This window comes from Anneissia japonica, unplaced genomic scaffold, assembly GCF_011630105.1.
Source record: "Anneissia japonica isolate Jap-2015-1 unplaced genomic scaffold, ASM1163010v1 scaffold9668_len1562885_cov226, whole genome shotgun sequence".
Lineage (NCBI taxonomy): Eukaryota > Metazoa > Echinodermata > Crinoidea > Comatulida > Comatulidae > Anneissia > Anneissia japonica.
The window spans coordinates 546,708-561,026 of NW_022711326.1; the positions used below are offsets into that span (position 1 = coordinate 546,708).

The 14,319-nt window shown below is 36.0% G+C and overlaps 2 protein-coding genes across 4 annotated transcripts; both read left to right on the plus strand.

Moving 5' to 3' along the window:
- The first annotated feature begins 34 nt into the window (after positions 1-34).
- LOC117107429 (beta-1,4-glucuronyltransferase 1-like) lies at positions 35-4,645 on the plus strand. 2 transcript variants are annotated; one of them, XM_033249118.1, is made up of 4 exons: positions 35-122; positions 232-1,092; positions 1,453-1,584; positions 1,846-4,645. In XM_033249118.1, the coding sequence occupies exons 1-4, from the start codon at positions 114-116 to the stop codon at positions 2,035-2,037; spliced, it is 1,194 nt and encodes a 397-aa protein (XP_033105009.1). In that variant the 5' UTR covers positions 35-113; the 3' UTR covers positions 2,038-4,645. The 2 variants fall into 2 exon arrangements, with proteins under 2 accessions (XP_033105009.1, XP_033105008.1); XM_033249117.1 differs by having other exon boundaries at positions 36-1,092.
- Positions 4,646-6,207: 1,562 nt separating this feature from the next.
- On the plus strand, positions 6,208-13,482 carry LOC117107352. 2 transcript variants are annotated; one of them, XM_033249002.1, is made up of 3 exons: positions 6,208-6,739; positions 9,767-9,929; positions 10,301-13,482. In XM_033249002.1, the coding sequence occupies exons 1-3, from the start codon at positions 6,528-6,530 to the stop codon at positions 11,744-11,746; spliced, it is 1,821 nt and encodes a 606-aa protein (XP_033104893.1). In that variant the 5' UTR covers positions 6,208-6,527; the 3' UTR covers positions 11,747-13,482. The 2 variants fall into 2 exon arrangements, with proteins under 2 accessions (XP_033104893.1, XP_033104894.1); XM_033249003.1 differs by lacking the exon at positions 9,767-9,929.
- Positions 13,483-14,319: the final 837 nt, after the last annotated feature.

Below are 14,319 nucleotides of genomic sequence, written 5' to 3' on the forward strand. Positions count from 1 at the left end.
AATTACGGTAGGTCATGTCAAAGGTTAATATTATTTTGAGTTTATCGTCGGTTCGTACGTCGAGACATCGGAATAATAGCAGTGTGTGATTTTTGTGATTTTGGAACGAAAATATGTCTATGGTAATTATTTTGAGTTGGCTAAAGACACGAAGAAATCTATAAAAGTATGAGATGCAGTTGTGCACAACTATTGATTTGTAGTTTAGTGGCAGTACTGTTGGTTTTACAGGTAATCCACCTGATCATGTTGTCCTGGTTAGACGAGAGGACAACAAAGAGGCAGGCCCAGAACTGGTCTGACAAACTTCATCAGAGCCTCCTGGCTAAAGAGGAGAAGAGGCAGTCAGAAGCAAAGCTAGACTCGAGCGGACAGTATAAAGTCCATAAAAACTATGCTATTTCGCACCAGCAAGATTCATTAAATACAGAAAACGACGTAACAATTGTTACACAGTGCTCAGTAAATCATCTTCATCATTTGGCTCAGTTAACAGAAGAATGGGATGGTTTGATTTCTGTATCAGTTTTCACAACTAAATTGCAGGTCCATATTGCGGATGCTGCGATTTTCACTTTACGGGAATGTTTTGAAAAAATTCGAACTAATGTTGCTTTTCACATTGTGTATCCATTCACTTTTCAAGATATTAACGAAATTCAGAACAAAAGACATGACATAGAATTGTTAGATCTGTCTTGTGAAAATGTTTTACATACGATAACAAATCTTAACTTATTTATGCAAAATTACGATCTCTCAGGAATTCCGTATCCTAATAATCTATTGAGAAATGTTGCTCGGACTGGAGTTCAATCAACATATATTTTTGTAATAGACATCGATATGCTTCCAAATAAACATTTAAGGACTGATTTTCTATCGTTTTTACAAAACTCTGTTATTTCAGAAGAACTTTCTGATGTAGTGTATGTAGTTCCTGCATTTGAGCTTCCTGACAATTCGCCAAGACCAACAACAAAGCAGGAGCTGTTAAAACAATATGATAATAATGGTGTTCGACCATTTTATATTGAATTGTGTAAAAAGTGCCAGTTCCCAACAGATTATGAAAGTTGGCGAAACTTAGAAGTATGTTCAGTTTTCTAACCATTCATTATGTTTATTACTGTTACTGTTATAAGAAAATCCAATTCAAAGGTCAAAAACTTTGTGCTGCCCAAGCCCAAACGACCCAATCCATCTTTACTCACAGAGAGCAAAAATGGATTCATCAGCCTGCTTGGGTGGAGGGGGAGGGGGTTGTGTGCCTGCCTTTACATTCAAGAAAAACTTGGCATGGCACAAGGTTGTGTGCAACTGTAGTAAATTTTGGATTTGACTTGGGCATGTTCAACTCTAAGCAATTGTAACAGAATTCATATTCTCAACAATCTGAGAACAGGTTTACACATTACAGCAATAAAATTATCTTTTATCTTGTACTTTTAGTCAAAGCATGGACTAGGCGTTGCTTACAGTCGTGAGTGGGTCGACCCATGGGAACCCTTCTACATCAGCCGTAGTGACGTACCATTTTATGACGAGCAGTTTAAACAGTACGGTTTCAATAGGATCAGTCAAGTAAGTTACCTATTTGTAATGGTTGAGGCCACAGAATAAAATGGTTCATTTATATGCAAGCTGTCGTCTGTTACTTCTTTTTTTTTTGCCGTCTATACCAATTTGTATGTTTAATAAATATTTAAAAAATTATAAGTATGGGTATATATTAAATATAATTATTATAAATAGTATTGTAATAAATTTAATAATAATAATTATTATTATTATTAAACAGTATTATTATACTGTATTAGTAGTATTACCTTTTATTATTTTCAGGTCTGCGAGCTGCATGTTGCTGGATTTAAATTTTCTGTACTTGACAATGCTTTCATTCTCCACCTTGGCTATAAGACAAAAACTGGTTTTCATTCGAGTAAAGATGAAGAAAATTTAAAGAACAAGTTCCTATTCCGTCGCTTCAAGGAAGCGCTCCTAACTAAATACCCAGAAAGCAGTAGGCGGTGTTAAACATTAAGATTAAGCTTTGAATGGCAACTTAGCTCAGTGAGTGGGAAGGAAGGGGGAACACCACTGTGTGTTCTCTGAATTGTGGAGTTCCTTTCAGACCTTTGGTCCCTTTTTCAATTCGATCCCTGCTGTTGTGTTCAAGCTGAAGGGCTGATGTGCACTGTCTTTTAGAGATGTTTAAGCCGACACTCCTGTGTGCAGTAAGGTGTGACATGACAACACATTGTGCTCATATATTAATATGACATGACAACACATTGTGCTCATATATTAATATGACATGACATCATTGTGCTCATATATTAATATGACATGACATTATTGTGCTCATATATTAATATGACATGACATTATTGTGCTCATATATTAATATGACATGACATTATTGTGCTCATATATTAATATGACATGACATCATTGTGCTCATATATTAATATGACATGACATTATTGTGCTCATACATTAATATGACATGACATTATTGTGCTCATATATTAATATGACATGACATTATTGGGCTCATATATTAATATGACATGACATCATTGTGCTCATATTAATATGACCTGACATTATTGTGCTCATATTAATATGACCTGACATTATTGTGCTCATATATTAATATGACATGACATTATTGTGCTCATATATTAATATGACATGACATTATTGTGCTCATATATTAATATGACATGACATTATTGTGCTCATATATTAATATGACATGACATTATTGTGCTCTTACATTAATATGACATGACATTATTGTGCTCATACATTAATATGACATGACATTATTGTGCTCATATATTAATATGACATGACATTATTTTGCTCATATATTAATATGACATGACATTATTGTGCTCATATATTAATGACATGACATTATTGTGCTCATATATTAATATGACATGATATTATTGTGCTCATACAGTATATGATGAGTGTGATATGACATCATTGTGCCCATATATGGGTGTGATATGACATCATCATACCCATATGGGTCAGTCACAGATATTTGTCAGAGGAGTTTTGATAGTGTGGACAGAGTGGAGCTATGTGTTGTGGTATAAAATCAATGGTGGAAATAGGTTTTTTAAAGAAAATTTTGTACAGTATATATAATTTATTATGCTACTTATTATTACAAATAGATATAATTATTATCTATTCTATGCTTCATTTTTTGATAGTGGTATTTTCAACAGGGTAGTTTGATGTTTAATTCTTTATATATTGGGTTACTTGTCTTTCAAATCTCATTATGTTTATAGTTCTTGGTACTAATAAATTATTGAGACTGATCTAACATTATACAGATACATTAAAAATGTTGGCAGTGTATATTTTGTAGAGTGCCTAGTATTCGTTTGCACAGTATTTTCGTGATAATTAGTGAGGGTGCATTCCAACTCTAAACCACAGGACAGATTCGCGTTATATAGAAGAATGGATAAAGTATAGAGCTCTTAACTGAGAAAATTTTTGTTTTGTTCTTTTTTTCTGGGAGCAGCACATCTCTAAGCTGACAGTGGTCCCACTTTTGCTGCTCTCTGGCTCTCCTGATTTTCTTTGTGAATTTCTGATTTTTTGTATTTGTAATGTTTTATATTGTTAATTGTTTTGCCAGAATGAATAAAATAAATAAATAAAACCACATGTTTAGAAACTGTGCAGACTGTCTAAATCCGGTTCTCCAATAGGCGAATTTGTGCATGCGCATTCACATTTCTACCAGATTTTTGCGAAGCAAAAAAATGTGCATCCAATCAGAGCTCAGGAAGCAAACTGACGCTTTGATTCGCCTAGTGGAAAACCGACTATATGATTGGGGTGTTTTCGATTGCACGATGATGGTAGGACATATAGAACGTAATGACGTCTCTATATGAAGTAGATTCTGGAACACATTTTGGCCAAATCTACGTATGCAGAGAACGTAGGACGCCAGGTAGGACGGTCACACATGAGTGATTCCGTTCTAGCGTCGCGTCGTCGCACAAATCAAAAGCTCCCTTTTAAGTGATCAATCAGAACAGGGCCACAAACGTACATGTTTTGCCTTCAAAAAAGCACACGTCGTGAAATATGTAAATTTATCCAAGGGATGGTGTTTCAGCAAAAATGACCAATATTCGTAAATTGTATACGGCAGTGCATTAGTAGCGGCTTTGTCCCTTTAACAGAAAAAAAAGGATCAGAAATCAGTTATTTTTAATATAAATCTGTGCGTGATAAAAACTCGATTTCCTATCAATTGTTTTAGATAGACTTGACCTACTGTACTGACTAAGATGCATCTTCATTATCTGCTAGTAGCACTGATCATTGTGACCCACCGTTTATATAGGCCTATGTATTGTATTAATTTGTCCAGTCACAATTTTGTGCTACCAACCGATTGTACTGTATTAGGAGGTCGACTTCAAAGTTCTCTGACTATTGCTACCTATATATTAATAATGAAGAGCAGAATAAAAAAACGAATGTAAAAAACATCATGACGGTGAAGGCAGTGCCAATTTGTTATTCACTTTTTTGAAAAATTTTATTTTTTCTCCCTTATAAAGTGAAATAAAAATTCTCCATGGTTACCTACAGACTCTCTGTCCATCTCTGTCTAGAATCAACGTTCGTCTTTATATTATCTTTGAACAGGAGTTACATTTCAGGTGATTGACGGGCGCGATATGTTCCGATAGGAAAAACACCACTATCTGAAAATTAGCATGTTAGCAAAAATGTTCAAAATCTGTTAAGAAATTGCTTACCAGAAAGTATAATACATACTCCAAGTATTGAAATACACGCCATCGTGTTGGGATTCAATATTTCGACATTAATTATGTCATCATCAGGAATTGCTTACCAATATATAGCTTTCTTCGCCAGTGTGTTTATACGGTTCTCTACTAACTACTTCCTTCCAACCCAAATTTTAGAGGAATTTTTTGGGAGCCATTTTTCAATTTTCTTCTGAGTATCTTTGGATAACTATTACCACTTAAAAAAAGGTTCGTTAGATTAAGCTAAACTCATCCCTTCCCAATCAGCGATGGATATGCAAATTATATTATTTTAATTTTTGATGCAACGACCTCGTCATGGTATCGGACGACAGGGGCTCCACGCCTGTCTGAGGAGGGAGGGGGATAAGGCAAACGTCCCCATCCGTTTTCTTCTTGACACACACGATTAAGAACCTTGTGTTACACTATAAATTGGGCTTATTCGACTGGTTCATTTCGTTGACTACGATTTTACGTTGAGTATATGATTCATTCGACTGGCCCAAAATAGACTTCGTTGATAAAGAAAATTAACGTAAACCAGAGTGCGTTATCAGCGTTAAGTTCATCACGTGACCAAAACAAACATGGCCGATTGGTAAGTTTAGCAACAACATTTGCGTTAATGTAATTTAGAAAATAAAAATTATAATATTTACCCACATAAAGTCAAAAAATAATTCTAGGCTAACAGAATTCAAAAACTGGATGGAAGATTTTGTTTTAAGTAAAACCCATACTGCCGTAAGCCGAACAATCTTGATTATGCAGCGTGTATCGCGGTAACTATGCAGTCATTTTGTTTTGTCTAGTCATAGAGAAAATAGAACAGATTTACCAATTTTCTATTCGACTGGTCATCTTTGTTAAGTTGGACTTTACCACTGTGCGCAGGTGGGCGTGATTTAATGGAGAACGACCAGTCGAATACGGCCAATATGTATGACACTTTGTGTGATTGCAGGCAACTATCGAAGTTTTAAATTCTCAGTTATGGCTTTTATAATGCCTTCATTATTATGCTTATCAATTAAATGTTATTACATGTCAGTTGGTTGACGGTCTCAAGTCTTAGCGATCAAAATTTAAAACTAGTTAATATTTAAATCCGTGTAATTAAATTGTCAATCATGATTATTAAGCTTCATTACAATTATTTTCATTATCATGGTTATCGATATTATTATTATTTATATTATTATGATTGTGATCTTACAACTTGACATGTGATAACATTTTAATTCATCTTCCCGCTAAGCCCCGCCCCTTTGATATTACTGATGAGGTCCCACAAAAAGAGAGTTTTATAGCACGCAAACACGCACGCGTGCTGATTGACAGTTGTTAAGTTTGATTGACACTCCGGAAAGGCCAATATGCTTATCGAGTGAGAAAAAAGAATTTCATTTACAAAATACAATTTACAATCAGTCAGATTTCTACAGCCGATTAAATAAGTTGTCATAGGGGTGCGCAAATTAGATATAGGCCTAATAAACGATAAAACGATCGACCTTTGACTAGTGGCTGCGACAACTAAAACTCAATAAACTGTGGAATTGAAGAGGCTTCCTTTATACAAACAACAGTAAGTCCTAAAGTCAGGGAGATGTCAGCTACCCGTCAAACGGATTATTAAAATTCAGTCAAACGCTGTATTTTGATGCTCCTGTGCTGTCGTCTGATTATTCTCTCATGAGATCATCTATCAATATGCTTTTAGTAACAGCACTACAATCTTTCTTGGTTCGAGGGTTGTTCGTAGCCCATGCTACCCTCTGCGTATGGCGGGTGGTTGAAGCGACTGGCATACAAACATGTTGGGCTGCCTTGTTGGTGCACCTAATACTGTTGTTAGTTGAAGGACTCATTACATTTATTGCCACAAAAAAAGGCGAATGGACAGTGTAAGTAGCCTAGACTTATTCGTTTATTCGTCTCTTGTTGAAATAGGCGTGCACCCAGTTGCAGATTCGAAGTGGGGGATTGGGGAGGGCAGCCGGCCCTGCCCTCCTAATTGTTCAACAAAATTTGTTTTTTAATGGAGATTTTTTAGTCTATTAATTTTAAGCCTGGAAGCGCAGTTTCGGGGTGCCATAAACACGAATGCTCTTACCTCAGCCCCAACCATGGTGGGGCTGAGTAGGTTTCCTTCATCTGTGAAAGTAGCTCCCCGGGACCCCTCTATTTTGAATTCCTGGATCCGCCATTGGCACCCTAGCTATTTCGTCCCCATTGAGGACGCAATGATATTGAATTTATGCCGAATCCCCCAATGCAAAATCCCCCAATGAATTTGAGTCTGCTGACCGAATTGAGATACAACCCGAGGATTAAATTAACTGCACGGGGCTCGAATTTACTACAGAGTTAGTGCCAAGAGCTGACATTTATTGACATACCATGCCAATTTGTAGTATTTTTCATTTTCAATTCCATAGGCCCTAAATTGAGGCGGTCGAAATATCGGACACTGGAGTATAGGTGGATTTTGGGAGAGGGAATGGTAAACGTTCTCCCGGTTTATCCGCTGCCGTCTTTTCACTTTTTAACAAAAGAAACAACAATTAAAAATGGCATACATACGAGGCCTTAAGTGTGTTACAATATTTCGTAACAGAATAATTATACTGAACAAGAAACATACTATTATTGGACTTATTTTATGTATAATTTTATTAAAACCTGGTCTTGAAACCGGTGACACCGGTTTTTCCACTGCCGTCTTCTATTTTTTTAACAGATAAAAAAAAATGCATTTTTTTCTTATCTTAAATTTACAATTATTTTTCATTTAATATTATTTGTGTGATTTATTCATCTGTTCGTTTTCGGAGTGGTTTTGTAATTAAAGGAAACAGGATGTAGGTCTATAATCGATTGAGACAATCGATCAAATGGCAAGACGAAATACATTTCTAAATTATCTCTTGACGCTTAGAATACAAAATGTGGACTGTACAATATGTAATTATGTAAAGTGCACATTTTTTTTGTAATTTACATTAATGAATCCTCATAAATCAATGATATTGTGTCAATCCACCTGACTGATCTGAATCTTTTATAAAATCGATTACATTTAGCTACATAACAACACAATGACACAACAATAGCAGTATCTACTAGGCCTAATCATGAAAAGAAACAGTTGGGTGTGACTGATCATGGAAGAATAAGTTTAGAGATAGTGCTAGTTCTATGACTGTATAATATTCAAAGGACCAGCGGAGCCAATGCGCGAATAACTGCTGAGGATGTGAGGGGAAGAATACCTGCTGGATCCACAGGGTCGAGGAGGGAGGGGGAGAATACCTGTCTCTTATACACATCTAGATGTGTATAAGAGACAGAGGCAGTGCCAATTTGTTATTCATTTTTTTTTTAGTCCGACGAGCTGTGGCAGACGGAGAGGGCAATCATTTTTGCATTCATTTATCGATCCATCCATCCATCCATTCATCCAGTCCTTCGTTCGTTCGTTCATTCATTAATTGCAGTAATCTATCTGTCATCCATTCAAAATCTGATCCATTCAAATATTGATAATACAATGCACAATTGAATAGCTATATAAGAGCTCCACTTATTTGTCAATACTGGTTCAGTTTTCTTTAATCTCAGTGAAGTCTAGGATATGGGGGTGGCCACGAGAGTGGCCATCGAGGTGCGAATCACCGAGCGGGTGTGGGTTTGAGAGGGGTACCTCCCCCCACCCCACCCTTTCGCAAAATAAGAATTTTTTTAAAGAGTTTAAACGCTCGTAGAGAATTCTGGCTTAATAAAGTTGTTATGCGCAAATTGTAGACCTATGCCCACAACGATTTCATACAATTCTCCAACTCTACTCTCACTCCGAAATTTGTGGGACACGAGTAGTGCGGCGATTTACCAAAGGAGAGAGGCATTAAATACAATGCACAATCAATTACTAAAGCACATCTAGACTTTATCATCTAGAAGTTGAATTTCTGAATTTAGACAGGCCTATAACATAAATGTATCAAACAGGCCACATTCACACGAATTATATCAGCGTTTTTTAAAATTCGACTGTATTCATTGTGAAAATCAAAAATTAAATGCATGTTGAAACTGGAGTAAACAACTATTTAGTTTAATGCAACACAAATAGTTTGAATCTACTTAAGAAATTACAACTACACATTTTGTTGTCATTTTTGTATTTGGACAGGCCATAGCATCAAAGTATTTAATATCTTTCAAAAAGTTTTCAGGATATAAAAGGATATTTTTACCTTTAATGTATCAGCACTCTTTTAATTACATCTACATTATTATGAAAACTAAAAAAATGAATGTACGCTGAAGCTTTGAAACCAAATTAAAAAAATGTATTTTTTAACTTTAGCAGTCGATCTGAATTCATACAATAATGATGTATCAATAGTATAATAATTGTTTCTGACAAAATGGAATAGGCCTAATAAGAATTCCCGTACACATTAGTTTTCTTTTAAGTAACGGTGCCATGCTTTTCCTTTCCATTCATCATTATTGTCAAGAATGATTCTTTCTGACTTTAAATGTCAGAAAACGGAATGTTGACAATATAAAGATAGACAGGTCTGCAACATGATTTGACCAAGGCCTAGCTAGTCTGGAAATAAAGTCTAGTATAGCCCGAACTTTAGAGATCTACAATTTGGGATTTCTTTTCTTTCTTTTTCTTTTTTTCTTTCTTTTTTTTTTTTTTTTTTTTTTTTTTTGAGAATGGAGGATGGTTAGCCACGATATTCACCTCCTTCAATTTTATTTAAACGCTATTAAATTTTAAATCAAATGTTATTTCACTCAAGACATGATTGGAATACTGTAGCAAGAATCATCAAAAAAGGTGATTGAAACATGGGCAACAGTAATTTTATTGATTGTGTGATTTTTTTTTTAAATTATTTATTTTAACATAACAGATTTTCGCCTTGCGTTCTCATCTATCTACTGACCGTCATCCCGTGTATTTGGATATTGGAGTACGACTTGTATTTTCAGCGGCAGAAGTTCGCGGAAGAAAACGATGTCAAATGTGAAAAAGTGACTGTGACTTACAATATCTCGTCCGTTGACTTAGAAATCGTAAATCTTTCTCTAGCTTACCATTTTCCATTGTATACTGTTTTTTTTAACAAAGGGTGGCTTGATAATGAGATAATGATGTGGTAACTATGATGGTGATGACAATGATAATGACAGTTATGATAGTGGTGGTGGTGATAATGATGATGATGATGTTGCTGTTATTGTTGTTGATGATGATGTTGATGGTGATGATGATGATAGTGATGATGATAGCAACGACCGTAGGATGACGACGATGATGATGATGATAATGATTGTAGTGTGGTGGTGGTGGGGGTGAGGATGATGACGATGTGCTCACAGCAGAATAAATCTATTCTTTATTATCTCTATTATTACTCACGTAAAATGTGCTGTTATTTTCTCAGATACCGTTTCAAATTCACTTGAATTACCAGCAATGGTCTTTAGCACTGCAACAAATTTTCATATTTGTTCTCATCATTGGAAGGTGGCTTCTGCCGAAAGGACAGATGACACGTGATCAGCTTTCGCAACTTCTATTGGTCTATATCGGTATGGCTGCTGACATTCTGGAGTTCATCACCGAGGGAATCGGTATGGGTCCTGTCGGTTGTTCTGCCATTCTTATGATGATGGTCTTAGGCATATGGTCGTGGAGTCTAATGCAGTTCACTATCGGTCTAACTCTGACAAAACGTCGTAAGAATCGAGTCGCCGGAACTAGTTCGTCGCGGACTCGTTGCTCGCCTTGTGTCTGTTGTGAAACTGAAGTGTGGGCAATCATGGTAACGGTTATAATGCAAGATGGTCCTTTTCTTTCCATGAGAGTATATCTAATCACACAGTTCCATACCATGTCACAGAATATGATCTTTTTTACCGCAAAAAACGCACTTGTTCTAGTCTTGCAATTCTATCGTTTGATAGTACTTTTCTGTCAAAAAGAAAAGGTAGACAGTGTTGCGTCCGTGTCGTCCCTTGAACATCAATTGGCAGGTTCATCTGACCGCGATTTTGAATCAAATAATGCGATACAACAGCTTAATAAAAGCAACATCATCATCACTTCTAGCGTGGATGGTGATGTTGTAGATAGGTGGACGCACGTGATGCGAATCGATAATAAAAATCACGATTTGAAAGCAGACGATTCCTTTAAATCCTCGTCTTTGGTTAAGATTGCTGAAGACTCGCACACAGACGAGTATGATCACGCACAATCTAATGCGCAGGATAATCATGCTTTTTTGAGCAACGAACCCCCGAATATGGCAACTGGGAGAAGGAAGTCACTATCTATAAGGTCGACCAAATCTGGAATCGCTGCGCACGGCACCATTGGTACGAACGATGGTGACGGGTTTGAGTTAAATCAGGAATCATCAAAAAAACGAGAACGAAACGAACACAGTTTCTTCCCCAGCAGCCAAATAAGAGCTTACACTTCAATTGTATTAAATGCTATGACTTCTACAATTTCTTTAATTATGAGATATAAAGACCGTGCGCGTGCGTCGGACTCTATCTCTGACAACCAAGAAGTAAACAATTCTAACGTTGATGAAACCAATGTAAAAACTTTGGATAGTAAAACAACCGATACAAGGCCCGGGATTGAACATAACACATCAATGTTGTGTGTTGATATTTCAGTGGACGAGGACCAAGAAGAGACGTATGATAATGTAATATCCAAGGCCACCGTTTCTCATTGTAATATTAACCGTATTCATTTCACAGAAAATGAGGAAACACGCGTCTCAATAGACCACACCTTAAGAAATTCTAATGACGACTTAGAAAATGCGGTGAAACAAAGTGAAAGCGAAGACGAAGATACGGTCTTTTAATTAGAAACTAGATACATAAACAGTTCATACAGCTTACTGTAAAAAGTACTGTATAAGGCCTACATAAGTTAAACCATTAAATGGTAATCTATTTATATACCGGGTACATTAAATTCGTATAGGCCTATTGTTTGAAAAACAAAGATTAGTATCATCGACTGCTGCGTCGAAGTGTCTTGATTAAATAATACTGTGTATACGTGTAATAGGCCTAAAGTAAATTTTTATTTTTGTTAAGTGGTAATGAATGACGACCGAATTTACACTTAGAGGCACGCATCTAACATTTCTAAAAGAGGGAAGCTAAACTACATGTTTCAACCTATTTATCAAATATATTGGTACCGTATGTAATAGAATCTGTCAATAAAACACTAAACAGATCAAATTAGTTATAAAACTTCCAATTAGTTTTCATTGGTATATGCTTTTCTACTTAAACTAATTGTTACATTAGTTTTAAATTAATTAACCCAGAACCAAAAACAGATCGAGCAAAAACATTACGACATGTTAATAATATTGTGTACATCCCGTTTAACAGACTAGAAACAAGTATAAAAGATCTATATTATTATTAATGACTCATCATATTGGAATGATCTTCAAACCACCTTAGGACAAAACAAAATGACCTCTCTCCCTCCCAACTCTAAAAAAGAATATTAAGAAGGTGATATTTCAAACATTACAACTTTTAGTTAACTATGGCCGATGTAAATAGTAATTTATTTATAGGATTATCATTGTTGAATACAGTCAGTGATTTTACCCACCGTGCGCATTAAGGCCCATGTGCTTAAAGAACGCAGTACACTCTTCGAAAAAAAAATTGGGGTTGTCTCCCGGTGTACTACTCAGTCACAACAAGAAGAACCTAATAAAGATAAATAAGTAAGTCTTCTTCAGACGTTTGAGGGATTGGTGTTCACACCGAATAAATCGAGTTTTGATCTTTTGTAAATTTATATTTTTTAAATTTTGTACAGCGCCTGTGATCATTTTAATTGGATATTGTTTGCGCTATATTAAATAAAGTTCTTCTTATTATTATTATTTAATATATCCAATCTAAAACCGATTAAATAAGCCTTTGAAACCCTTAAATTGTCATATTTTTTCGGGGGCTTCGCCCCGTGGAACATTTTCGGAAGATTTTGAGCGACGCCCGACCACGCCCACTTTTTTTTGTCGGGCATCGCATCTCGTCGGGGTTTCTTTTAGTGATTTATTTGTTGAATCTTTCCCGACGTGACGCGACTAAACCGTCGGCTAATAATTTCTAAGCCTCGCCGTCTCATAAAACGTATGCAAACACGTGTGTTATGGGACAAGCGCATATTCCTGGTCCTGTTCCAATTGGTCCGTTGTTATGTGACGACATTAATCACCGTATCATTGTCAGGCGCGTAACAGGGGTCCTGGGTCAGGGGGGGGGAGGTAATAATTTCCCCGGTTAGTACCGTAATTTATCATACCCACCCCTCCCCAATATAGAAAACAATACGACAAAGGGCTTATCTTATTTATAATATAGGCCACACGAGTGTGTTTGAATGTGTTCAATTAACTTAGAAGGCAAAGGAGGACACCACAAGTTCTCACCCTCAAAAATGCGCTCGAAGCGCGCAAATTTTTTTTTTTTTTTGCAGTTTAGAGCTGGTATGTTATATATGGCCACACACGTTTTTTTTAAAAACTGAATATAAGCATTTTCATTATGGCTTTATTACGTATTCTTTCACCATCATTACACATTGAGGCCCTTCTTTTAGGTAAAACGATCTATCTTAAATTTTCATTTTTGAGTTTGGGACTATTATGTGTTTAAATAACTTAGAAGGCTAACCTTAAAAAAATCCTAAACAAATTGTGTGTTTTTAATTCTAATTTCGTCGAAATTAATCAAAAATCCCTAAAATGTGCAATTTTTAGAGGAGAAAATTGGCCTACTTTAACAAGAAATTTGAGATTTTTGGCACTTTCAGGGTGTGAAAAGGGGTGATCTTCAAGGGGTGGGGAAAGATTTTCCACAGGTGGATATTTTCCCCTTGTCCCCCGGCGGTGGCTACGCCACTGCGGAGAATGTCTGGCGGCTTAGATCAAAGAAGCTTTGGACACTTTTTGGTCAGCCCGGTAAAAAACGTCCGAGGGGTCTTCCCCTGCAATCTTCCCCCTTCCCCCGCCTGTTTTTCAGGGTTGACAGGCGTGCCACTATGTATGCCTACAAAACAACTCTCTTGTGTACAATAAATGGTCATGCAAATCACTGAAAAATGTAAGAACGAAAGAGCGGGAGACAAAAAATATTGGTTGCTAATAAATTTATATATATATATGTACATAAATATATATAATATCTATAGTTGTATCCGATGTTCCGTAGTTGTTCCACGTATGTCTCACAGAAATATATAAATATAAGCAAATACGAAATGAAACGTTAGCATACGTTGACATAATAGAGATAACATTTTATTCAAGACGAATATTTCGGACACGCCTGTGTCCGACTTCAGCGTTTACACGTATGAATGAGAAATACAGAACAGATCAAAATAAAAACTATAAGG